Raw genomic sequence first — 26,444 nt, forward strand, 5'->3', positions numbered from 1 at the left:
AGCAGCAGGAGGTGGCTCCCTTGGAAGGAGGAGGGAGGGAGCCTGGGCAGGCTAGGAATTGAGAGCAGAGTGGGCGGCTCCAGAGGAGCCAAGTTCCTCAAAGTTCCTCTGCTCCCCTGGTGAGGAAGGGGATGAGATTGACTGGCAGGGTCAGCTTCCTGAGTCAGCGTGAGGCTGTGTGGCCCAGCAGCCTCAGCACCGGGCCAGGTGTCAGAGCCAAGGCCAGGCCCAGCTCTGCTGCTCAGCCGTCCTTCCACATCCGAAATTCCGTCACTGTGGGCTGGCCGGTGAGGGCAAGTGGGCGTGTCCCGGGTACCCCGTCCTGGCACCGAGCACGCCTCCCGACCAGCTCCCGGCAGGCCCGAAGCTTTAGTGGTGGGCCGGGTCTCTGCTCCCCGGGGGCCTTGCTGGTGTGTGCTGAGGCCTCCAGGGAGCGAGGCTCGTGTCCACGTGAGCAGGTGCCGTGACTAGCAGTGAGGAGCAAGCGGGGGCAGGGCTGCCGGTGCAGCGCCCGCAGGGGAGAGCGCCGAGGCCCCTGGAGGCCCCTTTGGTACAGTCGGTACAGGGTCAGCAGAGCCTGGTGGCTTAAGGTCATCAGAGTCCAGCCGACCTGGCTTTGAACCCCAGCTGCACCACCTGCCAGCTTTCCGACCTTAGGCTGAGTACCTGACCTGTGAACAGCATTCGTCTGTACATAACTCTCCCTTGCATGTTTTTTTAAACCTTTCCTCCCCTCTATTTAATTGAGGGATAACGTGCATAAATACATAGAGAAGAGTGCCCTCATCTTAAAGTGATTGGCTCAGTGGCTATTTACAAATGTTTGCGACCATGTTAATAAGCCAGTCAAGATAGAGGATATCTATGTACCCACCCCCCAAAGTCCCCTCCTGCCCTTCCCGGTCTGTACCCCCACATTCCTCTGAGGTAACCACTATTCTGAGTCCTGTCGGTATCAGTTGGTTTTACCTGTTCTTGACCTTGATGCAACTGGAGTCAGACAACAGGTACTCTCTTGGGTCTGGCGTCTTTCGCTCTGCCTATCCAGGAGGTTGCTCTTTGTTGTCACATGCATGAGAGCTTGTCCCTTCTGTCTCTGTGCAGCACTGCCTGGTTTGAAGAAGCCAAAGCGGCTCCCTCGCCTGCTCCTGGGCATCCGGGTTGGCTCGCATTTTTGACAGTTAATGAAAAAAGCTGCTCTGAACATTCTTTATACTCTATAGGGTTTTGTGAAAATTAAATGAAATAATCTATTACGGTAAAGTGTTTAATACTGTGTTTAGACTTAGAGCACGTGCTCAAAAAACTTTTCTCCCGGATTTTTGTTGTTGTTCATAAAAAGAAAACAAAAATTCAAACACTACCTAAGTGTGTAAAGAAAAAATGCCAGACCTGTCCCTTTCACTCACCTGCTCCTTAGAGCTGATCACTTCACAGTTCAGTGTGTTTGTCTGGACTTTCCTGGTGTGTGAAGTTCTCTCTCTTTTTTTTTAATTCATTTATTTTTATTTTTTTAATTTTTTAATTTTTTTTTAAAGATTTTATTTATTTATTTGAGAGAGAGAGCAAGCACATGAGAGGGGGGAGGGTCAGAGGGAGAAGCAAACTCCCTGCCGAGCAGGGAGCCCGATGCGGGACTCTATCCAGGGACTCCAGGATCATGACCTGAGCCAAAGGCAGTCGCTTAACCAACTGAGCCACCCAGGCGCCCTATTCATTTATTTTTAGAGATAGAGAGGCAGAGAAAAAGTGTGCATGGTGGGGGGCGGGATGCAGAGGGAGAGAGAAACTTAAGCAGACTCCGTGCTGAGTGCAGAACCCGATGTGGGGCTCGATCTTACCACCTGAGATCATGACCTGAGCTGAAACCAAGAGTCAGACACTTAACTGACTGTACCACCCAGGTGCCCCTGAAGTTCTTTTTAATAAAAATAGTTTCATAGTAGTAATTATGCTGTTCTTATTCTTTTAAAACTTTTTTTTTTTATTAAGTCTGACTTTTTAAGAGTCCCCTTATCTGCATTGAAGGAGCAGCTTCAACAGGGACGGACTGGGATGAGCTCCCGAACCAGTCTGTCGGGGCCTTCCACTCTGGCCTGGCAGGGCCGCTTTCAAGCTTTCCTCTGTGTGGAACCCTGGGTTTGGCTTCTGGAACCCTGGGTGCAAGTCCTGGCTCTCTTGTGCCCTGTTTGGGTGTGTTCTTGGGCTTCTGTGCCCTGAGCTTTGGTTTTCTTATCTTTAATGCAGGAGAACCCACACCTGCCTCATACGGATGCCATGAAGTCTAAATCTAAATGCGATAACATATAGGAAAGATTAATGTTAGGGTAGGAGATAACATATAGCAGAGTACAAAGTGGAAAGTGCAAGGTGGAAAGTGACGCATGTGTGCTGCTTAGTATGTAAAATCACGGGCTTTCAGAGCTAGAGGCCTCTGAGAAGTGAGCCCAGCCTGCCGTCTTACCTGGGAGGAAACCATGGTCCAGGGAAGGCTGCAGAGCCAGTGAGTGATGGAGCCAGAACCAAGCCAAGGGGGACATCGGCCCCGCAGCTTCTGAGCTCCCCCCCCTTCCCAGCAGAGGGGGTGCCCGCCATCCTCTGGTCCAGGAGGGTGGGGAAGCAGGAAGGTGGGGCAGAGGCGCGGGCGCTTGGGTGGGGAAGGAGATGCTGCCCCAGTCTAGGCTACAGCACCTTCTCCATCCTAACTGTGCCCCCAAACTCGGACCTCTGTCCATTCCCTGGCCCCACAGAGCTCACTTCCTCCCCTAAGGAGCCAAACCAGCACCCCTGCTCCCTGCCCCTTCCTGCAAATAACAGCCTGGAGTTGTGTAGTCTCTGAGGCTTCTTCTAGCTCAGTGTTCGGATCTCCTGAGCCTTCACGCCCAGCCCCTCCAGCTTTTATAAGAGGATAGAGAGGATTCCCCCAGGCCTGTGAGCTGATGGCCTAGACTGAGGTCTGGAATCCGGAAGCAAAACCCTGACCAGTCTGGGCTGGTGTCTGTGCCTCATTCACCCTGCTCCTCCCCAGGAAGAATTGGCACGATGTGATTTGCATGGAACTGGCCCAGGTGGGCTCCCCTCCCCCCTATATTTGGCCAGCGCGCTCAGTACCAGGCGCACCGAGGCAGAAGTGGCTCCTTGGGCTCTGGCTCCCGCCTCTTTTGGAGTCACAGTTCATTATAAAAGCACTGTGACGGTGATATCAGGTTGCTGGGCAGGGCCACTGGGAGTGCCCTGTTGGTCCGGGGTGGGGTGGGAGCCCTCGGATCCCCTTTCAGGGCGAAGCTGTGGAGTGACACGTGTTCTAGGGGCAGTGAATGCTAACATCACAGAACTCCCGAGCAAAGACCAGGAGGCACCGCCCCCTCATGCTGGAGCTCTCGCCTTGTGTGGCCCTGTTTTGTGCTCTCTGCCTTCAGCATCTTGGGTGGGCCTCACCTGATCCTGTGAGGCGAGTCGAGGTGTCCTCTGCTCATTTTATAAATGAGGAACCCGAGGTCGGGTGAGAAAGTGCTGGAACCGAGCAACCTTGAATCCTAGGAAACCAGAGTGAAAGAGCCATGTGAGGTTATCTGGCCCTGTCACCGCATGGCTGAGCAAACCCAGGCCCAGAGTGCAGGCACATGGGGATTGGCACCCAGGGCCAGTATTCTTTCCATTCCATGGATAATAACCATCGTTAGTACCATAGTGGGGCCCCCAGTCTGCTCCTTTGAATGTTCTGAGACAGTCTAGTTAGGGCCATCCTTTGGAGAGCTGAGAAAATAGTCATCCAGCTTATTTTTCCTGTGGCTCAGATGAGGAACGTGGTTGAGAAATGCCCCGAGGACAAGCCTCCGGCAGCTCTGGAGTCCCTTCCTGGGCCTGAATCCCTCTTCACCCTGCCCCCTACCAGCAAGGTAGCCTTGGGCAGGTGGCCTAGCCCCTCTGAGCTGCAGGTTCCTCGTCGGTGATGTGTGATAGTGCCTCCCTCACCGGACGGTTTGAAGGTGAAGGAGCCCTCAGTGAGTGCATGATCATCCACATCCCCATCTCAGGAAGATGCTGCGCTCATCTCATGACTGAGCTGCTCAGAAACAGGGCTCCAGCCGGAGTTCTGGGCCCTTCCTGTCCCGCCGTGCAGTGCTGCTTCCTGGTTCCTGCTGCCACAAGCATCCCCCCTCCCCCCCCCGCCCCGCTCATGCCGTGTACACGGTCATACAGTGGGCCCTGCTCAGGTGGAAGGCTTGCTTCGCTTCTTCCTGGGCACGGGACAGTGACTTCCGTGGGGCACACCGGTGGCCGGCAGGTAGGCAGGCCAGCAGCCTCTCCGCCTGCCTGGGACCTCGCCCCTGTGTGCTCGGCTCGTGACCGATGGGCTCCCGGCCTCCAGCCAGGCCCTCCCTGCATGGCCCCATGTGGGCTAGACTCCAGAACCTCTGCCCTACGGATGAGAGTGGCAGCAGGAAGCAGTCTGACAGGTCATTTCCTATTGAGCAGCCTGGCGCGAGAGCAGCCCTCAGCCTTTGGGGTCAGGCCGTCCTGGAATCAAGTATCAGCTGTGTTGCTTCCTGCCTGAGTGCCACGGGGGCAAGTTCTTTAAACTCCAAGCCTCAGTTTCTCCTCTGGAAAATGGGAATAGTGCCTACCTTACGGCATTGCTGAGGCCAAATGAGTAAACACAGGGCTTGGTGACAGTTCTCCCTTCTCATGCTGGCACTCAGCTCGTGGCCACACTGCGTCCCCCACGGCAGTGCGTGCAGGTGTTACGCAGGGGCCTCGCAGGCCTCACCCAGGCCTGGGAGGTGCCTCCAGGGGAGCTCTGTTACTCTTCCCTGGGGCACCAGCCAGCTCCTGGTCTCCCCTGGCAGATCACACACAGAGCCGGGGCATATTGGTCCTGCTGGGGATCTCAGAGGGACCCAGGAGTTTAGAGAGGGTGGGTGTCTCGCTCCCAAGGTCACATGGCAAGCAAGTGACAGCCTGAAGTGAACCTGGTTTCCTGTTCCTAGCCCAGCAGGCTAGAAAGCCAGGGCTCAGAGCTGGAGGAAGCATGCTGGGCTGTGGCTCTGGAGTCGGAAAGCCCCAACTGTAGGGCCTTGGTTCAGTCTCTTCACCACTCCCTGCCTCGGTTTCCTCAGCTACAGAATGGTACCGAGGTCAGAGAACCTTTAGGGGACTCATGCAGTGAGGTGTACAGCACATCACAGCGAAGCACTCGGTAAAAGGTAGTTGTAAAAAAAAAAAAAAAAAAGGTGGGAGTAATGAGGGGTGCACTGTGTTCTACATGAGGACTGGCTTTGGAGTATGAGGCCTTGGTGTGCATCCCGACTCTGCCAACACCTTGCTATGTGACCTTGGCTGAGGTCCTGCCCTCTCTGAGCTTTATTCTTTGCATCTGTGGAATGGAGGGGTTGGACTGGAATGGTCTCGGAAGGCCCTGTCTCCTCAGACCTCCTATGGCTTCTTACTGAGGTTCTTGTTGAACCCCAGGAGAGGCCTGACCTCCCTTTGCTGTTCCTGTCGCCCTGGGCCCTCCTGGCACCAAGACCAAGGCCTGCAGCCAGCCGTGTCCTCATCCTTTCTCTGCAGTGTCCTCTAAAGGGCAGCCTCTGAGCATGCTCAGCTCTCCCATCCACTCAGTACATCTCCTGGCTCTTAGAGGCCGGAGGTGACAAACTCTCCCAGTGGGCAGGGAGAGGAGACAGGGAGAGGCCCTCCAAGTGTGCCCTCTTGTGTTTCCCTCCTCATGATGCTCAGCCAGCTGGGCTGTTTTCAAAGTGTGTGGGAGCCTTTCGGGGCATCCCCAGGAGATGGATGCCTTGGGCACCTGCTTAGGGGAAGCTCTGGCCTCCCACCCTGCCAGCCTGCCTCTGGGACCCGCCGCTGAGGTTTCGGGGAACCTGAAACTGCACAGCCCAGCTACATCCACAGCTCCTGTGACCTGTACTCAGGTAGCCTGGAAGGCAGTTTTACAGATTTTAAAGGGGACAAGAAACAGGTTCAGTGGGGATCCAGAGGGCTTCTGCCTCCTCTCAGCCTGCCTCTGCCTCTCCTCAGCCTCCCCCCGACCTCGCTGTCTCCCCTCTGCCTCGACCCAACCTCCCCCCAGCCTCTGCTCAGCCTCACCCCGACCTCCCCCTCTGCCTCCCCTCCTGCCTCCCTTCTGCCTCCTCGACCCTTCCCCTCAGCCTCCTTCAGCACCTCTGTAGGCTTCTGCCAGCCAGGCTCAGCCTGAAACCAATGATGACAGGCACAGGGTAGCAAGCCCTGTTTCGGAGGGGCTGCCTCAGAGGGTGGCCCCATCTCCCGACTGGCTGCGCCCTGGTGCAAGCAGGTCTGTGGGCCTGGGGACCCGGGGAACAGAGATGAGACCGTTGCCCTTTGCTGAGAGTGTTCTTTGGCAGTTCTTTGCTCCAGATACATAATCTCATTGGATCCTCAGAACAGCCCTTGTGGTAGAAATGACTATGAGCCTGCTTTTCAGATGAAGAAACAGATTCACCTGAGACTCCGAGCACCTGCCAAGGAGAGACTCGGCTTGTAGGTGGCAGGGCCGGGAGACCAGGCCGCTGGTTCTCAGGATCATGCTTTCTCTTAACCACGGGGCTCCCTGCTGGCTGAGTTTGGGTTGAAACCTTGGACAGATCCCTGAGGCAACTGTACCTCTGCTTGTTTTTCCAGATGTCACCTTTCCCAGCTATGTCACTGATGATCTTCCCGCCTGCACGTGGGACTGCCTCCCCTGGCCCAGGTCCAGTTGCTCTGCCTCAGTCCTCCAGAGCTCTAGCTGTCACTTGACTGCTGGGTCCTCCTCTCACTAGAACCTGGCTCCGGTGGAGGGCCCAGCCCCTCTGGTGGCATGATATTTCTCTTGTGCTCTTGTGGAACCCAAGTCAGGCGGCAGCCACGCTGGGCCGCAGAGGAGGTCGAGCCCTGGAGACCAGACATGCTCTGCTTTCTGGGAACAGGGAGGCCCCTTGCATCCCACCCCTCCGTCCAAGACCTGTCTTTCTCTTTGTCACGGCCACCTAGCGCCATGAACCTTGCTTATCGCCATGCTGGAGGGGAAGGAGGTGGGAGGCTCAGGGCAGTACTGTGATTTGCCAGAGATCACAGAGAAGTTCAGGTTTAGAGCTGGGACAGAAGCCAGCTCCTGTGTTGGTAGACCAGGGCTCTTTACACCAGCCCGTGCTTCTGGCTATCCTACTCCTCATGAAGACTGTCCTGGGCCCAGATACTGCGCTTGTTGGCGTGGACAGAGATGGTGAGTGTGAAGTGCTTTGTCCAGTAGCAGAGCTCATCGGTCAGATGTCAGAGATAGAAAGGCTCTCAACATGCCTCTGAGGATGGGGAAGGCCAGAGAAAGGCATGGGCTCGTTCAAAGCACCTAGTAAGTTGGTAGCAGGGTCTAGATTGGAACCCAGGTCTTCGAATCCCCAGCCTGGGCTTGGCTCAGGCTCTTCTTCTCCCCAAATGTAGCTTTCTGGTCTCCTGAGGCATGTGGAGGTGGACCGGGGGTGGGCTTGCCCATCCTGTCGGAATCTGCAGGAGGCAGTGCAAGCTGCCCCCAGAGCCTAGACTTAATAACTGCGGCTGGACTGCTCTCCCCACTCCAGGGTGCTAGGCCGGGGTGGCCAGCACCATCTCCCATTATTTCTTTCCCGAGGCGCTTGCAGACAGGACTTTCACATCGTCCCAGACCAGAGCCTTTCAGTGACACTGCCTGAGCACTGGATTGGGAGTCCGCAGTCCCAGGTTTGTGACCTGGCTCTGCTGCTACCCATGTGATCTTGGGAGAGTGTCTGGACCTCTCTGAACTTCTGTCTCTTCATTTGTTGTCTGCTGCCCAGAGAAATGGCTGCTTTGTGCCCACCTTTCCCAGCTATGTCACTGAGGCTCTTCCTCAGTGGAAAGGTCATCACTTCCTTTCCAGCCTTCACTGTCACCTGTGCTCAGTAGAAACCCGCTACCTACACCATACTTATTCCCCACACCGCCTACCTTTCCACATGCTGCTGCTTTGCCCAGAAGGCCCTCCCAGGGCACTTCTAACCCCAGCTCCGCCTTCAGGCTCAGGCCAGCTCAGCTAGCATTGAGTGCACACGAGCCCTACTGCCACACGCTGGAGACGAGGTTAAATCAGACTGGAATTCTGCCCTTGCAGAGTCATGCGGGCTCAACAAAGAAGTCTTGGTCTTTGCCACATGCCAGGCTCTGTGCTAAGTGCCGGAGCGTCAGAGAGGACTAGGACAGGGTCCCTGCCCTTGAGAGCCGTCTGGAGGGGGAGACAACCCGCCAACCACACAGTGTGAGGGTTCTCTCTCTCTTTTTTTTTTTTTTTTTAAGATTTTATTTATTTATTTGACAGAGAAAGACACAGCGAGAGAGGGAGCACAAGCAGGGGGGAGTGGGAGAGGGAGAAGCAGGCTCCCCGCCGAACAGGGAGCCCAATGCGGGACTCGATCCAGGGACTCCAGGATCATGACCTGAGCCGAAGGCAGTCGCTTAACCAACTGAGCCACCCAGGCGCCCTGTGAGCGGTCTCTTAATGGAGGGCTGCAGGATTCCAGACTCAAGGGTGACGAGTTTCTGCCCCGGGGGCCATTTAGGGAAAGCTGCTGGAGGGACTGGAGTGCCTCTCCAGTAACCCACCAAACAAAGCCTCTGGTTTGCTCAGTGCTCTCCTATCTGTGGTCCTACATGGTCCTCACAACAACCTTGCTAGGTCATCAAGGCAGAAGATGATCAGATGAGCAAATTCTGATAGTGAGCCTACTGTGTGATGGGTACAACTCTAGGTGCTGGGGGTACAACAGCAGTCGTGACAGTCTGCCCTCGTGGAGGAGGACGGGGGACCCAGCATGCACAGACTTCAGGTAGTGGGGAGTGCTGTAGAGAAAGATAAACCAGGGTGAGTGGATAGAGGGGGCCTGGGGAAGACCTCCCTGAGGAGGAGGCATTTGAGCAGGGACCTCAAAGACGGAGGGAATCTGTTGTTCAACTATGTGGTGCAGAGTGTTTCAGGCAGAAGGAAGAGTAAATGCAAAGGCCCTGGGGTGGAATTGTTCTGTTCAAGGAAAAGCAAGGAGGCTGTAGAGCCAGAGAGGGGTTTGCCACTGGGTTGGAGGTGGGGTATAAGAGAAAGGAGTCACGATGATTCCAGGGTTTGGGACGTGAGCAACTGAATGATACTGGGGCAACGGGGACCACTATAGGAGGAGCATGTCTGGTGGTAGGGAAATGAGAGTTCAGCTCCTGTACCCTTGCCACTGCGAGTCCACCCCATGCGCACCTAGACACACCGGCCTGTGGGTCACCCGTGCCCACCCCTCCGTGCAGCCTCCTCATGTCTCAGGCCCTACGCCACGCTCAGTCCCCTGAGAGTCATGTTCTCTCGTCGATGTCTTTCTGGCCCTTCTGAGAGGTCACCGAAAAGCCCAAGTTGAGGGGGAGCTGACAACTCTTCTTTATCACTGCCCACAGATCCTGTGAAGCAGTGACTGAGCTGGGAGGGGCAGAAGGCACCCCCCCATGCTTCCCTGGGTACTGTCCTCTCTCTCCCACCCAGCCAGCACCTCTGAAGTCTTGTCTTGTTCTCCCTTCAGAGCATCCCCCCCCGCCCCTCCCCTGGAGCAGCTGAAAATGGGATGCTGGGCCTTGCTTTCTACAGGGCTGTTGTCCTGGAAATGGTAGAATTTCTCTTTGTGTTGCTTTGATGATTTTGTGAGCAAGTTCAAGTTATATATAATGGATCTAATTCATTGTTAAGCTTCTAAGCTGAGTGACATTCACCTGGAAAGGACACGAAGGACAACAGGTATTTGGTATACTCAATTTCAGTTTTCTCCTAAATTTGCATTTTTGCAAACGCTACCCCACCCCCACTAAAGGAAAAGAAAAGAGAAATCCAGCTTTCCCAAGGTCTAAGGTTTCTGGAAATGGAACCTCTCTTACAGAGCATCTTGTTTCTTCCCCTGTGGGCAGGTGTGCTAGGGGCTCCTGCAGGTCCTGAGAACAGTCTTGGAAGGAGGAGGGCCGGGGATGGGGATGGGCGGGGGAGAGGAAGCCTCACATCTGGGGAGCCACCCACTGGGCACCTGGAGAGGAAGGGGGGGTGGCTTAAGTCCAGGTTTTATTCCAGCTCAAGCGTTCCATGCTTTCACTTCTCCACACTGCATGGTTGAAATTCGGGGAGCCGAGACGGGCCTCCTTTGCAAGGGGTGTGATTTAGGTTTCTCTGATGCCGATGGCCCTATGGGGTCAGGTGAAGGAACAGAAGAAGTGGAAGCAGAGGCCCTCGGTTTCACTGCCAGCCACAAGGGCAGGGCCTGCCTGGGGCTCTTCATGGAGGATCTCAGTATGAGAAACCAGCCTTCATCCTGATGGATAGTCCCCCCATGGAGGGACTGTTCAGTATCCTATGGCATGGGCAAGGCCATGGGTAGGGTGTGATCACTCCAAAGGGGCTGGGGAGGCAGTGGGAGAGGAGGTAATCTTGGGTCTGAGCCACTGCTCTGGGACCTTGGGGCACGTAAGCGGTCATCTGTCTGATGTTCTCTTTACTTATCTTAAAATGGGGGATAATAATAATACCTCCTGCATTAGGGTTGTTGAGAAAATTAAATGAGATGCTTCAGTAAAGTGTTTGGGAATTTTGTATACCGACCTGTTCATGGTGTGGATTTGAGGGTGGGAGGGTGTCTTGTATAGCAGGTGAAGGGAAAGGAGGAGAATCACTGGGAGATCCTCCTCCTCCTTATGTACTTAGATCCTGTTGGGAAAAAGTTTTAAATGACCATGCGTTCTGTTTACAGTCATCAAAGTACTATATTTCCATTTTGAAAAAAAAAATCAAAAGAAACCAGTATGTATAGCATGTCCCTGCCAGGGACCCAAACCAGCCACAAGTCTTTGGAGCCTGAGGTCCTGCCCCACCCCCCTGAGCTGCCATCCTCACTGGCTGCCTGGAAACCTCTGGCTTGCCAGGCCCTATTGTTGCCTCCTGGAGCTCTGTATCTAGTCAACACACACAGACTGTTTACTGCAAGTCCCTGGTCCCTATCCCTCCACCCCCCTTCTCTTGTGACTCATCCTCCACCTCGAGACACAGGGACTCTCAATCCCATGCCTTTCCTGTGGGGGGGTGGGGAGAATCTGCTGGAGTGAAGTTCATCCAAAAATGTTTGTGGGGCGCTTAGGTGATTGGGAGGCTGGGCTGGGTACCAAGAAGTGCCACCCCAGTGGGGTGAATTGGGGTCGGGGCTGCTGAAGTGCGTCCTTGAGACCCAGGAGAAAGGCCAGTGGGAGCGAAAGGCAGGGTAGGAGTAGAGCCTGGCTCAAGGCCGGGTCAGGGGCATTGGGGGCCAGACCTGCAGGTCAGGGGACCCTCCGAGGCCTGCGGCGCCAGCTGGATCCCCTGACTCAGTTCCTTGCGTGGCCTGCCTGCTCCATCTGTGAACCAATGTCTCCCTCCCTGGACAGTCTCATTCCCATGCTGGCTGGAGGTTTCAGGGTCCTCAGAGGACTACTGAGATCCACTCTCTGCTCATTTGTTCACACTCTTCCCCCTCTGGTCTCCTGCCCACGAGGCCCAGCTTTAACCCCACGTCCTTTAGGAAGCTTCCACCATTCCCTGAACCTGGTTTTCCTGAGCATCACCCTGTGGGCCCCAGGGCCGTGTGCTGGGATGCCAAGCAGACTAGAACACCTACCTACAGAGCTCCTGGCTGCACGGTTAGGAGGAGCACCTGACTCAGCTTGGGGAGTTCAGGAAAGGCTTCTCAGAGGAGGTGACACCGCCACCATTAGGGAAATGAGGTTTTGAAAGGTGGGTGGAAGTTCAAGGTGAAAAATAGTTTCCCTCTGTGTGCACAGAATTAGGGTTGGGGTTTGAGGATTTCTGGCAAGTGGAGTTCAGGGATTGGGGATGGTAGGTTTAGTGCTGAGGGTTAACCCTGAGCTCGGCCAGCTCCCTGACCCTGGAAACCTGATCATAGCACCTGCTCTGGAACACCTCTCCTGCGAGGTCTCTGCGAGGGCCCGGCTGTCGCTGTGTCACTCTGCCTATTGCTTTCAAGTCTCCTCGGCCACCAGGTCCCCCCCAGCCTAGGTGGCATTTCTGTCCTTCCCTCTTCTTCATCAGTCATCTCTCATGTCAGTCTGCTGCTTCGCAAAGTACGTGTTGCTTCTGTGTCCAACCCCTTGATTCTCACTTGTCTACACACGAGGAAACTGAGGCCGGTCTGTGGGGCGATGATTTGCCCAGAGTATCGTGGTTACTAGAGGACCGAGCTAGGCCTCGAATCCAGGTGTCCGCCTCCTGGTCCAGTCTTCTTTTCTCCACACCTCAGGCAGCCTAATACATGCCGTTTGTGTTCTCAGAGAGCTTTTTTAGCTCATTTCCTACCCACACTCGATGTTCGGGGGAGGTGGAACCCTGTCTCCCTGGAGCGAAACAAGCAAGAAATAGAGGTGCCATGTGGAAGACGAGAGGGGGAGGCACGGAGAGCCTGACTCCCCCGGCCTGGGGGACGAGTCCTGCCCAGGTACTTGGAACAGACTTATTTATGGCTGCATCCACAACGGAGGCATATTGCGAACTGGAATGCTCTTCCCCTTGATCCCGACAGGCTTTGTTTCCATCGACGCAGCATGGCACAAAAAGCTGGCAATCTGGAGACCTGGGTTCTAATTTTGCCTCTGCCACTTGCCAGCTAGGCAGCCTTGGGCAAGTCACTTCACCTCTCTGCTCCTCAGTCTCTTCATCTTTCAAATGAGGGTCTGGGTACAAGAGAGGAAACGAGAGGAGCTCCATAGAACCCCCAGTGCAGGACCTTGTATCAGACACTTGGGAGTGTCTAGTAAGTGCTTTTCTTCTCTGTGCTGGAGACTGTATCTTCAAGTGAGTTGTGATCAAATACAATATCACTGAGTGGGCACTATCAGTTTACAGGTTTAAAAATTGTCATTCATCGGGTGGCTCCCGGAGGCCAGGAGCTCTTCCGTGACACTTACACAGCTCCCCTGGGGGTGGTGGCATCACCCCAGTTACAGAGGAAGGACCAAGATTCAAAGACACATGCAACATGTATCATGTGGCATCCCCCTTGCTCTACACAATAGCATTCATATTTGGATATTGGCAAAGGCTTGGTGAAGACAGCCTGCCTTCTTATTTCTCTTTCCTTTTTTCCTTGTTTTTTATTTATTCATTACCCTTAACATCTATTTGCTATGTGCAGGATACTTGTCCTGGGCTGTTTAGAGGATAGAGACCCTAGAATGACTCTCCTGCTTCTCTCTCTTTCTCTCGCTCGCTCTCTGGCAAACTTCTCTTGATCCCTCAAAGCCCAGTCCAAATGGTCCCTGCCCTGGGAACATCACCTACTCTTGAAATTTAGCCATCCTCACCTCCTTCCTCTTTCCTACACTTGTCATCTAAAGGGCAGCTTTATCTCAGTTCACAAATAGTTAATGCCTACTATTATGCTGGAAGCTGGAGACCCAGATGACTCTATTCCACCCGTAGGGAGCTTAACGCCCAGTGATGGACAAGTTTACCCCAACAGGTCTTGGTAATGTAGAGTGATTCATGTTATACTTCGGTTTTGAAGAAAATTATACTAATAATAGCAGTCACCACTTTTTGCTAACATTGAGCACCAGCGATGTTTGGCATGCTTTGCCCCGATTACTTCCTCTTGTACTCCAGACACCATCTGGAATAGGCTTTTACACAGATGGGGAAACTGAGAGTAGAAGATAAAACAGAAATGCCCAAGGCTGCCCAGCTATGAACCCTGATTAGAACCCAGGGAGGCCTGGCTCGCATGTCTTTGTCTCTGCTGGTCTGTTTATCAACCTGCTGGGACACTGGCTGAGTGTGTTCTGAGTGTGTCCTTTTTCCTTGGTCCTCATAGCTGACGTTGATGGTGGAAAGAATCGGAGCTCCTCCTACCCCAAAGGAGCCTCCAGCCCCAGCGGAGACCGGAGCTGTATACAGATCAGGCAGACAGGGGCTGAGCATTCTGATCATTCCCACCTCCTGCCTTAGAAATTTAGCCAGTAAGACTGAGCACTTCTGGCTGAGTTAACTTGGGAGGGCTTTCTGGAGGTGGCAGACCTAAAAGATAGGAGGGATTTCCCAAGGTTCTTACTAGCCAGTGGAGTGGAAGGGGAGCAGTGGTGAGACTTCCCTGGAGGAGAGCTCATGGAAAGAATACCATCTCTGGCCCTCTCAGAGCCTCTTTGGGCCTGGGCACTGACGCTCCCCTTAGAAACAAAATAAGGATAAAAGCAGAGATGATGTGATGAGTGGCTAAGAACACAAACTCTGGAGCCAGACTGCCTGGGTTTGAGTCCGTGATCAGCTACTTGACTTTGAGCAGGTTGCTTAACCTTTCTGTCCCTCAGTTTCCTCATCTATGAAACGAGGGGATGGTCATCGTGACCCCAGAACTGTGATGAGGTGCGAATGAGATAAAAAGTATCCGAGCGCCCTGCTGTAAACTGTGGAGTGCCAGGTTTTCGTTGGGAGGTATTACCTTTCAGGACTCGTTGAGACTGGTTGCTGGGGCAGTTGAAGAGGGAGTTAGATAAGTGGAATCGTGTGCAACCAGGAATCCCTTGGGACCTGGCCGAGTTGCAGCCCCAGAGCAGTCCTCAGGCCTGGAACTAGGGCGACAGAGCCCCTCCTCGCACACTCCGGGGTCTCTGGTGACCAGCACGGGTGCGCCAAGGAGGCCCCTGCCCCGGCACTCCCCTCTGACTGCCCCGCCCCGGGGAGAGACACAGGAAGTGGGATCTGGGGTGTCTGGTCACCCTGGCAACCAAGGGTGACGTGGAACAGCTTTGCCTGCTGCTTGCTCCGTTGCCCCAGTCTCAGCAGATGGGGACCGTCCCAGGGGGTGGAAATAAGCTTTCTCACGGTGGAGCACAGCGAAGCTGCAGAGGCACCGGGAACCCCTCGCCAGTTTGAGGTTGGCTCAAGTGTCTGTTCAGTGTACCTCCGTGTGTGTGTGTGTGTGTGTGAGAGAGAGAGTGTGAGCGTGTGTGAGAAAGGGTGCGAATGATTGTAAGAGTGTGTTATAAGAGCTAGAGTGTGGATGAGTGTAAGAGGGAGTGAGCGTGTAAGAGAGTGGGTGAGTATAAGAGCGCGGGAGTGTTTAAGAGTCTGTGAGTGTGAGGAATGTGTATATGAGCTAGAGTGAGGCTGAGTATGTGTACAAGGGAGTGTGTAAGAGTGCAAGAGCACACGTGAGAGTGGGGAGTGTGTGAGAGAGAATGTGTGGGGATGAGTGTGTACGAGGGAGCTGGTGAGCATGTAAGAGGGCGAGAGAGTGGGTGAGTGTGTGTGTCCCTCCGTCCCCTGCAGTTGCCAGCACTGGACACGGAGCCACCTCTGCCCTCCCTTGGCGGGGACTGTGTGGGCAGGTTCGCCCGGCGACTCGGACACGAGGAACTCCACACCTTCTCGCGTCCCTGCCCTGGGAGGACTGGATGCCCCCCAGAAGGCCGTGTGGTTTGAGAACTCCCCGCACCTGGAGCTTCCTGCATTCTCATGGTGGAATGGTCATGTGACATTGGCAGGTCACTGGTTGTCTGTGAGTCTCAGTTTCCCTGACCGAGGAGCAGAGGGTTTGGATGATCTCGAGTCTGTCCGAGCTCTCCTGGCTCTGGATTTGACTCTAACTGCCTCTGCCCCACCCCAGATGCCATCCTGGTGACATCATGGTGCCACAGTTTGGGCCCTGGGAGTTTTGCCTTATTTCTTGGCATCTTGGGATCTCACCTTAATGGTGGGCTTTTGTCGGGGGACTGGGGGCCCCAACCGTGCCCCTTTCACCACACCTGGTGTCAGCAAACTTCCTGCATTTTAAGGAGACTCTTCAGGGCTGCAGGGTGGGAACAGCTGGTGGAGTCAGGGCCTTGGAAGGGGGACAAGCCAGAACAGGCCCGCAGCCGCCCCCTGCCTACACCGCTGTGCCCTTCCCCACCCCCCGGAAGCTTGCTTTTCAGTAATGTGCTGCCTACCCGAGGTAAGGAGCCAAGAGTGGATCCCAGACCTTCCTCTTAAGCCCAGGCCCCTCCCTGCCCTGCCCTTGCCCGTCAGGGCCTGCTCGCCAAGAGGCAGGACCGACACAGGAAGACCCGGGGGGACTGGCTCTGGGAACATGGCTCCAGCCCCAGGTACTGTGGGAGCCAGCTTCTGTGGACGAAAGTGCACTGCACCCAGGTCAGGAGGCCCAGGACCTAACAGTCCTTGGTGGCCTGGGCCTGTCGTGCCTCCTCTGAGCTCCAGGTTTTACCTCTGTCAAACAGGAATGCCAGCCGTCTCTTAACCTAGTGAGGGAGGCCTGGTGGCCCGAAGGTCCTGAGACTGGGAAAAGCTGTTCCCATGAGTTTGTCATGGAGGTTCTGACTCTGAGTCACCTCCGTGTCCCCAGTGCACAACACCAGCCCGGCTCAGAGAAAATACCCATGTTTGAGTAAAAGATTGAGTAGCTCTCTCTACTACAGATATTCTAAGCTAGAGTAGAACTTCTCCCTTAGACTCTGGGGAAGCCACTGAGTCTTGCCAAGCCCCAGCTTTCTCTTCTGCAAAGTGGGGACAATGTGAACCCCACAGGGCGATTGCGAGGACTAAAGAGATGCTCTGTGCTAGGTTCCCAGCACAGTGCCTGGCTTGCGGTGCACCTTCAGGAATAATGAACGTTCTTCATGTTCCCACTCTTGGCTTGTTTCACTTGTCCCCTTACCCCATCCCTCCGTGTGGTCCTCATCTCTGGGTCTGCAGTGCACAGTGGGGTACTTTCGGGGGCCAGGCAAGCTTTGATGGCAGAGAGGGATGGGGAGGCATTTTTAAAGTGTAATGTGCTAGGCGGAGGCAGAGGCTGTCCACTACTTGCCCTGGGCTGTCTCTTCAGACTGTGCCTTTTCCTCTTGGTGCTCACTTCCAGCACAGGTGCTCAATTCCAGGCTAGGGTGTGGAGGTCAGCTGGACTCCTGGCCTTGAGAAGCGGCTTCCTGGTGGCTGCCAGGGTTCTGCTCCCCTCGACCCCCTCGCCATCCTATCTCCCCTCCAGGGCAGTGCACGTCTCTGGGTATGGTACTATTGTCCTGTCTTCGCTGCTCCTGCCTGGGTTGTCTGACCTTGCTGGGTGCCAGGGAGAGAGAGGAATTGGGACAGTGACTGTGGATTGAAGGTTCGAGAAGGAGAGGCACCAGAGAAGGCCTCCTGCCCTACCATGAGCAGACGGGTGGTCAGGGAATGCTTCCTGGGGCAGGAAGCTGGTAGAAGCCTGTGGTGTCAGCCACACACAGTAGGGATAAAAGTACAGGAATAGTGTTCTGGGGAGACAGACTAGACCAGGCAAAGACCTGCAGGCAAAAGAGGATGTGGCTCCTTTAGGGGGAGATGTCCCTTCCAGTGCACCAGCCAACCGAACACTGGGACTTACTGGTAGACACTACAAAACTGGGGAATTTTTCAGCAAGAGGTGAGTTTGGTCAGGTCCATTTTGAAGCCAGGAGAATGCACGTAGCAGCTCTGGGGTTCTCTCCTGGCCTAGGATGGAGACGTGTTTTTTTCCAGCATGTTTTGAGTATCTCCTGGGAGCTTGGTGCCAGTGTTCTGGGCCTAGCTAGTGTTTCGAGTGTGAGTCTTGACTTGTAGTTCTGCTGGCACTACCCAGATTAGTGCTCGAGAGTGGGAGGGGCTTTGGCCATGGGGAATGATGTTTCTTCTCCTTCCCAAGGATCTCAGGGGTAATAAGAGCCAAAGCCTGGCCAGGTGGGTTATCAGGAATTATGTGAGTAATGGCCTAGCCCTGTGCATTTTCAAATCAGTAGATACTTACTGCATACCTCTTATGTCCCTAGCCCTGGGCATCTGATTATATAAACGGAATCTGCCTGCACAGAGCATGTAGGCTAGGGAGGGGAGGAGGAAAGCAAGAGCTTTCACCTTGAACAAAGTATCATACTTTCTTAACCAAGCTGACCCTGGGGTTTTTGGTACCCAGCATGCAGATACGTGCTGGGGTCTTGTCTACCTAACTCCCCACCCGAAAACAAACCAGAACCCCTTAGGGAGCTTGGGGCCAAACCTGGCACTGAGAGAGTACCTCTCAGAGGGGACTTTTTGCTACTTCCTAGCTCTGGGTTTGGGGCCCTAGGGTGGGCCAGTGCTGCTGGCTCAGGGAGAGGGTTGGCAGGTCTCAGGCAGAGGGGCATGTTTGTGCCTTGATGAGGAGGGAGAGCAGGGGTCGACTTACAGAACTTAGGAGTTTGATGGGAGCTGGGGGTTCAGACCTGGGTTCTGTCCTGGTCCTGCTGCTAATTTGCTGTGTGCCCTTGGGCAAGTCCTTTCCCCTTTCTGAGCCTCGGTTGCTCCATCTCTAAAGTGGAGGAGATTAGGCTAGAAACAGATGGCAGATAGGTTTTGTCTCATCTGCAAATTTCATTAATCGCTCTTTGGCTTCTTGAGCAGCTCTGTGGGCTCGGCAGGAAAGTGCCCGAGTCTAGGAATGGAGGTGTAGGTAATGCCCTTGGATACCTGAAGCCTCGGTAATTAGTGGATCATTTCTGCCTTCTGGAGGCATACAGAGCTGCTTCTTTCTACCACTCTGACAGAGACAGGGATAACATCTGTATATCCTTTGAGAAAAACACTTCAAAAACATTGTCGCTTACTGTATACAGCAAACCGTGGGAAGCTGGTATTACCACTTCCATGTCCCGGGCAAGGAAGTCAAGGCTTAGAGAGTTACCAGAGCGGCCCTTTGAGGCCAAACCCTGTCACCAGCTGCTCTTATCTCCAGCCCCGTCCCCAGCCTCGCGTCCCGGCTCGCCGCAAGCCCATGGCCTCCTGTTCTCTCACCCTCCGCAGGTTTCCATGTGATCCCCACTATCTCGAGCATCGTCCCAGAGAGCTGCCTGCTGATCGTGGTGGGGTTGCTGGTGGGGGGCCTGATCAAGGGCGTGGGCGAGAAGCCCCCCTTCCTGCAGTCAGACGTCTTCTTCCTCTTCCTGCTGCCGCCCATCATCCTGGACGCGGGCTACTTCCTGCCGCTGCGGCAGTTCACGGAGAACCTGGGCACCATTCTGATCTTCGCCGTGGTGGGCACGCTGTGGAATGCCTTCTTCCTGGGCGGCCTCATGTACGCCGTGTGCCTGGTGGGCGGCGAGCAGATCAACAACATCGGCCTCCTGGACAACCTGCTCTTCGGCAGCATCATCTCCGCCGTGGACCCCGTGGCCGTGCTGGCCGTCTTCGAGGAGATCCACATCAACGAGCTGCTGCATATCCTTGTCTTCGGGGAGTCCCTGCTCAATGACGCCGTCACTGTGGTGAGGGGCCCAGACCCGAATCCAGGTCCAGAGTGAATCCCACCTCCACCCGCTAATCACAGTAGCAAAACAGCAGATGCCCCTTCCTGCTGGCTGTGTGCCAGGCATCGTGCTGAGCACTCGACGTGCATTATCTCATGTAATCCTTGTGATGCCCTTAGGAAGTGCTTTTTATTCTCCTTTACCGAGGAGGCAGCAGGCCCACTAAAGTCAGACGACTTGCTAACCTGTGATAGGACCAAGGTTAGAAGCCAGATCTGTCAGACGTCAGGGCCTGAGCTCCTGGCCTTTCCAGGCCATACCCTCTCTGTCCCTGACTTGGACTGTGAGATGAACTTGGTTAAATTATGTATCATCTTTAGACTTCATTTTACCCTTTATAGGCTGTTGAGCCTGGGAGGGCCAGTGCAGCTGTCCTGTTGGCTGCACCCTAAGTTACAGTTCGGTTTGTGCAGAGTTCAGAGGCAGCCGTGGTGGAAAAGGACCCTGCCCTCAAAACCTCCAGGAAGGGCGCCTGGCTGGCTCGGTAGAGCATGTGACTCTCGATCTCAGGGTCACGAGTTCCAGCCCCACGTTGGGCATGGAGCCTACTTTTAAAAAAATAAAAGGGTGCCTGGGTGGCTCAGTTGGTTAAGCGACTGCCTTCGGCTCAGGTCAGGATCCTGGAGTCCCAGGATCGAGTCTTGCATTGGGCTACCTGCTCAGCAGGGAGTCTGCTTCTCCCTCTCCCGCTCCCCGCTCTTGTGCTCTCTCTCTCACTCTCTCTCTCAAAAAAAAAAAAAAAAAAAAAAAAAATCTTAAAAAAAATAAATAAAAAATAAAATTTACTATAAAAAAAACAAAAAAAACACCCTCTAGAAAGTGGTAAAATGGATTGGCCCGAGGTTGGCCACTCGCTTATTATGTGATCTTAGGCAAGTGACTGTACCTCTCTGGGCCTCCGCTTTGATAGCAAAGTGGCCGAGTGGGTGGTGCTGTCCTCCCAGGGGCCAGTAAGGACAGACGCCCCCAGCGCAGTCCGCACGCGGCCACGCTGCCTGTGCTGACACATGCCCTCCCCCCAGCCAGTTTCCTCAGGAAACGGGTACGTGTATGTGCACACTCAGTCATGTTGTGAAAACACCCCCATTCTCCTCCTCGCTGGACCCCTCGGAGAGTAGGAAAACACAAGGGCACGTGTGCACGCTCACATACGCACCCCCTCTTCACCCACCCCCAGTCCCTCCGGAAGCCGCACCTCAAAGAGACAAAGTAGTGGTGGTCGGCTTGCCGCAGGCAGCCTCAGCTTCCTCTCCTCTTCCTCTTCCTCCCCTGCTGCCTTCGTTGGGTACTTGTGGGGCCGGGAGAGCAGCAGCCTGATCTAAGCAAGCAGGCCTTGGTGCTGGGCCTTCTAGCACCAGCTCTTGCCTCAGTTTCTCCATCTGTAACAAGGATTGCGGTACCCGGCCCGTCATCCTCCCAGGGTTCTTACAGGGGTCACACCAGTGGGTACCACAGACCAAGCCCTCCCCAGTTGGATCTGGGTCTTGGGGTTTAGGTTGGCTCTCCTGGGGAGCAGTGGGGCTGTGGTTATGTCAAGTGGTACCTCAGTCTGGCCAACTTGGGCCTATGGCCAAGTCTCCCCAGGCGGTGGCAGTACCAGTAGGAATTGCCCGTGCTCACTTCCTGTCTGAGCACTTCCAGTCTGACTATTGCCTTATCTAATGCGCACAGAAACTCCATGAGGTTGGCACTGTAATTATCCCGTTTTTCCAAGTGAGGAAATGAGCTACTGATACAGGTTAGGGAACTGGTCCAGGGTCATTTTAGCTGGTAAGTGATGGTAAGTGATGTAGCTGGGCTTCACACCTACACGGTGGGAGTCCAGAGCCCCCACACTTACCACTATGCCGCGCTGCCTCTCTACTCCCATTGACAGTACAACCAGGTGGGAAAGGACGACCTTGCCCTCTCTACCTGCCCCATTGGTCCAGGGGGTAGACCCTGGGGACCCATGAATCTCCTCAGGCCAGGAGTGAGTGTACGTAGCCTAGGGCTGAGAACGCACCTGTTGTCCACTGCTGGATCCCTGCCCCGTCTCTCAGACGGCGATGGCCCAGGCAACACTGGGGACGGGCCAGTGCTTGGTCTCTCCCCTTCTTGCTTGGCCCATGTCAGGCCCTTTCTAGAGCTCTGGGCATGAGGGTGAGTGCCCTGTTTCCTGACATTAAAGCTGAAGGCAGCCCCTGAGCTGCATGGTCTCAGGTCACTTCTCCTACCCACGCCTCCTTGCCTTTAGGTCCTGGGGGCTTTGGAGAGTTCCTTCTCAGCAGTTCTCAGGTCCTCTTCCCTCTCCCTCAGCACCCCAGGCCTGGGAAGTCCCCAGCCGGTTTCCTGGCAAGCTGCCTAGGAGTAGGCCCAGTAGCCAGGGAGCCGGCACCTAAGTGCAGGCAGAACCTCAAAGCTGCCCCCGTCCAGGAGGGCCTGCCCCCTGCTGTAGGGAACAAGTTCTGGGCCTGGTTGTTGCTGGGGCCTGGGGGCCCTTTGTCAAGTCGCTCCGCCACTCAGCTTCAGTTTAGGGGAGGAACAGGCATCCTTGGCTCGCCGACCCCATGAGGCTGTTATGTGTTGAGCAGGATGGCCACTGTCCAAGGGCTTTATGGTATGTGATGTGCCACTTCAACGTCTGTTGCTAGCACTACGGTGACACTGTATTTCCCAGTCGAGGGGCAGCGGGGGAGCCTTAGAAAGCCCCTCGTTCCGTAGCATCTGAACTTGGCTGTTCATGGTAACCACCTGGAGAGCTTGTTGAACAGAGATTTCTGGGCCCCACCCCCCGAGAATCCAAGCAGGGTATGGCCTGGCTGTGTATATTTTCAGAAACTTCCAGAGGCTAAGAAGTCCTGTTCTAGTTCGTTGTCTGAACTTTCTCTGCTTTGCGCTGAAGGAGAGACTGAGATCCAGACAGGGACACAGTCTGCCCAAGGCCGAACCGTGAGAGAGGCCACTTACTGGCGCGAGTGGTAGCTGGCACTGTGATGAGCATGGTTCTGGGCACTTTGCCTTTATGAACTAGTTTTAATTCTCGCAGTAGCCCTATACGGTTGGTACTGTTATCCCACTTTAGGGTGAGGGGAAGTGAAGCACGGGGAGCTGGAGTAATTTGCCCCGAGTGTACAGCTGGGGAACAGCAGAGTCACAGTTCCAGCCCAGCTGGTTTGGCTTCGGAGTGTGTGCTCTTAATCAGCACAGCACGCTGCAGGCCTGAAGCAAGGCCCTCCGGCCCCTGGGCCAGTGGGTTTGACCACCTGCTTGGCACTAGGGTTTTTCTGCTATCAGGTGGCCTCCTCTTGTGGCCATGTGGCCTCAATGGAGGGCATGCGATCACTCTAGGTGGACCCCAGGGAGCTAGACGGCGGGGGGGGTGGTCCAGGGCTCTGCCCTCCTGCCAACCAGCCTACACCTTCCCCCCCCCCCCAGGTCCTGTATCACCTCTTTGAGGAGTTTGCCAACTATGACCGAGTGGGCATTGTGGACATCGTCCTCGGCTTCCTGAGCTTCTTCGTGGTGTCCCTGGGTGGGGTGTTTGTAGGCGTGGTCTACGGGGTCATTGCAGCCTTCACCTCCCGATTCACGGCCCACATCCGCGTCATCGAGCCGCTGTTCGTCTTCCTCTACAGCTACATGGCCTACCTGTCGGCTGAGCTCTTCCACCTGTCGGGCATCATGGCGTGAGTCTGGGTGCAGCATGGGGTAGGCCACCAACCTGGATTCCCTGTGCTTGCAGGGTCATGAGGGGGTTCCCCAGGGCCCAGCCTCCAGCCCAAGACTCCTGCACCAGGCTCCAGTTCCTGGGACTGCCCCTGGAAGCACTGAGTTTAAAGTCCTAGAAAGCCTCAGCCCTGCTACTTCTTCCCTTTGCCTCAAAGGGAGTTCCTTGGCTGTAGCTGGCCACAGGCTTTCACATTCACTGTGCCCTTCCACAGCCCCAGGAAGAAGGCCTGGGGCCTCCATTGCCATGAGGAGTCCTGAAGGTCCTGAGGCCTCAGCTGGGTCTTGAAATCCAGGGAATGTGGAGAGGCAGTGAGGTGCAAAGTTTTGCCCAGTAGGGGAAGATACTGGAAGTGCAGAGGCCAGGCCAGATTGGGGGATTCGGGGTAACTTTGAGGATGCCGGGCCAGCAGGAGCAGAGCCCAGGTATGGACGCCAGGCAGGGAGGGCTGGGGCAGCTGCTTGGAAGAGAGCTCCCTATGGGGACCTCTATGTGTTAGAGACACCATGCCCCAGGGGAATAAACCAAGGCCATGGACGTGTGTGACTGACTCCTGTTAGACGGAGGCAACATGGCCGTGGGGGGAGGCATGGGCTTTAGAGTCGGGCAGACCTTAGTTTGCATCTTAGCTCTGCCGCTCACTGGCAGGGTGACAGCGGACAGGCATCTGTCTCTCTACCTCCCAGATTCCTCATCTGAAAAATGCAAAAACGTGCCCACGCCTGAAGGGTTGAGTGAGAGGACAGAGCTGGACGAGTTGTGTCCTGCAACGGGTTCTGACCTGTCAGGGAGCTCAGGACATGGGCCCCTGTCTGCCTCCATGGCAGTGGAGGGGCTCTGGGAAGGTGCAGCTCCCCTGAACCCCGACCTCTGCTCTTTCATGACCCCAGACTCATCGCCTCGGGAGTGGTGATGCGCCCCTACGTGGAGGCCAACATCTCCCACAAGTCCCACACGACCATCAAGTATTTCCTGAAGATGTGGAGCAGCGTCAGTGAGACCCTCATTTTCATCTTCCTTGGCGTCTCCACTGTGGCCGGCTCCCACCACTGGAACTGGACCTTTGTCATCAGCACCCTGCTCTTCTGCCTCATCGCCCGAGTGCTGGGTGAGGTCCCGGGCTGGAGCCGGGTAGAGGTGTGTGCGTGCGTGCGCGTCGGTGTGCGTGCGTGTGCCCGTGCTTGTGTGTGTGTGATGTGGAGGCAGGAACTGGGCTGGGGGTGTGTGGGGGGGGCGGGCGCCTCGTGTGAAGGGGCCCAGCCGGGTGGGCTGCTGGCCGCTCCCAGCTCAGCGGCAGGCAGCAGCTTCCCTGCCCCTCTCTGCAGCGCTGAGGCTGTGATGGGTCTTGTGACGTCTCACAGGGAGTCTGCGATCCCTGGGAAGACAGTCATGGTGTGTGAGAACCAAGGGGCCTCAGGGACCTTGGGCCACAGAGCCTGGGTCTGTGAATGTTCTCTGCGTTGTCTCTGGCGCAGATGACTTGAGCACTTGCAGACCCGTCTATGCTGCTGGCCCCGGGCCACACACAGGGACCAGGCCTCGGGTTCTTGGGTTCTGCTTATGCTTTCCAGACATACCTCACCTCAGCGACTGTGTCACTTACCCCTCTGGATCTCACCTCCTCTCCGGGAGTGAGTCTGTGGTCCCTGAGCCTGGCTGGCTATCACCTCTACTTGGTACAGCGTTTGAAAATCCCTTTAGTCCTGGGGTGCCTGGGTGGCTCACTTATTAAGCGTCTGCCTTCGGCTCAGGTCATGATCCCAGGGTCCTGAGATCGAGCCCCGCATCGGGCTCCCTGTTCTGCGGGGAGCCTGCTTCTCCTTCTGCCTCTGCCTCTGCCTCTGTTTCTCATGAATAAGTAAATAAAATCTTTAAAAAAAAAAAAAAAGAAAATCCCTTTAGTCCTGAGCCTCATCCTCCAGAGATTCTGGTTCTTTGGGTTGAGGTTGAATCCCGGTCTCTGCCTTTAAAAAAAACCTTTTTATTATGGAAAATTTGAAGCATGTGGAAAAGTAGATCGCATGGACCCATTATAATGGATGGATATCCACTTGTGGCCAGTCTTGTTTCAGCACTTCTTCCAGCCCCCTTCTGACTTCCAGCCACTGGAGGCCTCTGTGATGTCTCTAGAGCACATGCAGGTTGGGAGAGCCCCTGAAGGATCCCCCCAGCTCTTGGCTGAGGGACCCAGGAAATGAGTTCGCTGGGCAGGCGCAGTAGCGGGGCTGCCTCCAGGCAGAGCGGTTGCGGGTGCAGAAGCCAGAAGGGGCTGGGGACAGCTTGACGCTCTTCTTGCCCTTCCTGGCAGGGGTGCTGGGCCTGACCTGGTTCATCAACAAGTTCCGAATTGTGAAGCTGACCCCCAAGGACCAGTTCATCATCGCTTATGGGGGCCTGCGAGGGGCCATCGCCTTCTCCCTGGGCTACCTCCTGGACAAGAAGCACTTCCCCATGTGTGACCTGTTCCTCACTGCCATCATCACGGTCATCTTCTTCACTGTCTTTGTGCAGGTGCTGGACAGGGCGGAGTAGCCCTGCCTGGGGACCCTGACCCTGCCAATGGAAAGAGGAAGCGCACAACCCGCGAGGGGGCCATGGGTTCTAGTCCAGCGATAACTGGCTATGCAGTCTTGGGCAAGCCTCTCCCCCTTTCTGGTCCTCAGTTTCCTTAATTGTGAAAGGGAAGTTGTGATAACGAGCGACCAGTCAGAACGCTGCCTAACTTAGAAATCCAGACAGCGTTGACAGAAGTGGGCGCAGTCAGCAGGCCCGTGGTGCTAAGTACCAGGCTTCAGGGAAATGATTTAATGTCTTAGGATCTCAGTTTCTGTGCCTGTGAAATGGGAATAATAGCACAAAAGGAGGGGGAAGCTGGAAAGGTTGCTGAACTGGGCAGTAGGAGGTCTGGAGTCAGCCCACGCTCTGCTGCTCTTGTGTGACCTTGGGAAAGACCCTCCTCCCGTTTCTGGGTCTCTGTTCCCCATCTGCGAAGTGAGGGCACCGGCCTAGATGATCCCGGAGTCCTTCCAGCTGCTGGTCAGTGATCTCTGTGCATTTAAATGACCCTGGCTTAGCAGAGAGTCCCCCACACCCCTCAGAATCCCCAGGGAAACCCAGCCTGGATGGTGTCAGTGCTCCACCTTACCTGACCTGTGACTTTGGGCAAGTGAGAAACAATCTGTCCAGGCCTCCATTTCTCTATTCCTTCTGTCTCTCCTAGGCGCAAATCTTGGCAAAGCTTTAGATGGGAAACAGCATTGCCTTCTCAGAAGAAAAACATGTGGAGGCATCCTCCTGGGGCCAGACTGACCTTCTGTCCCTTCTAAGGATAGGGGGCTGCCTCTTTTGCCCTTTTGCCCTG

At 55.2% G+C, this 26,444-nt stretch overlaps 1 protein-coding gene across 1 annotated transcript in view; it reads left to right on the plus strand.

The window, feature by feature from the left end:
- SLC9A1 (solute carrier family 9 member A1) overlaps window positions 1-26,444 on the plus strand; it is a 54,082-nt gene that overhangs the window by 17,613 nt on the left and 10,025 nt on the right. Inside the window, exons 2-5 of the mRNA XM_064589705.1 lie at window positions 18,872-19,332; window positions 22,792-23,042; window positions 23,974-24,191; window positions 25,392-25,594. Coding sequence (XP_064445775.1) covers window positions 18,872-19,332; window positions 22,792-23,042; window positions 23,974-24,191; window positions 25,392-25,594 — 1,133 coding nt within the window. The remainder of the gene's footprint in view (window positions 1-18,871; window positions 19,333-22,791; window positions 23,043-23,973; window positions 24,192-25,391; window positions 25,595-26,444) is intronic.

This window comes from Mirounga angustirostris, unplaced genomic scaffold (genome assembly GCF_029215605.1).
Source record: "Mirounga angustirostris isolate CCGP_5_RB_7025 unplaced genomic scaffold, mMirAng1.0.hap1 SCAF_4, whole genome shotgun sequence".
NCBI lineage: Eukaryota > Metazoa > Chordata > Mammalia > Carnivora > Phocidae > Mirounga > Mirounga angustirostris.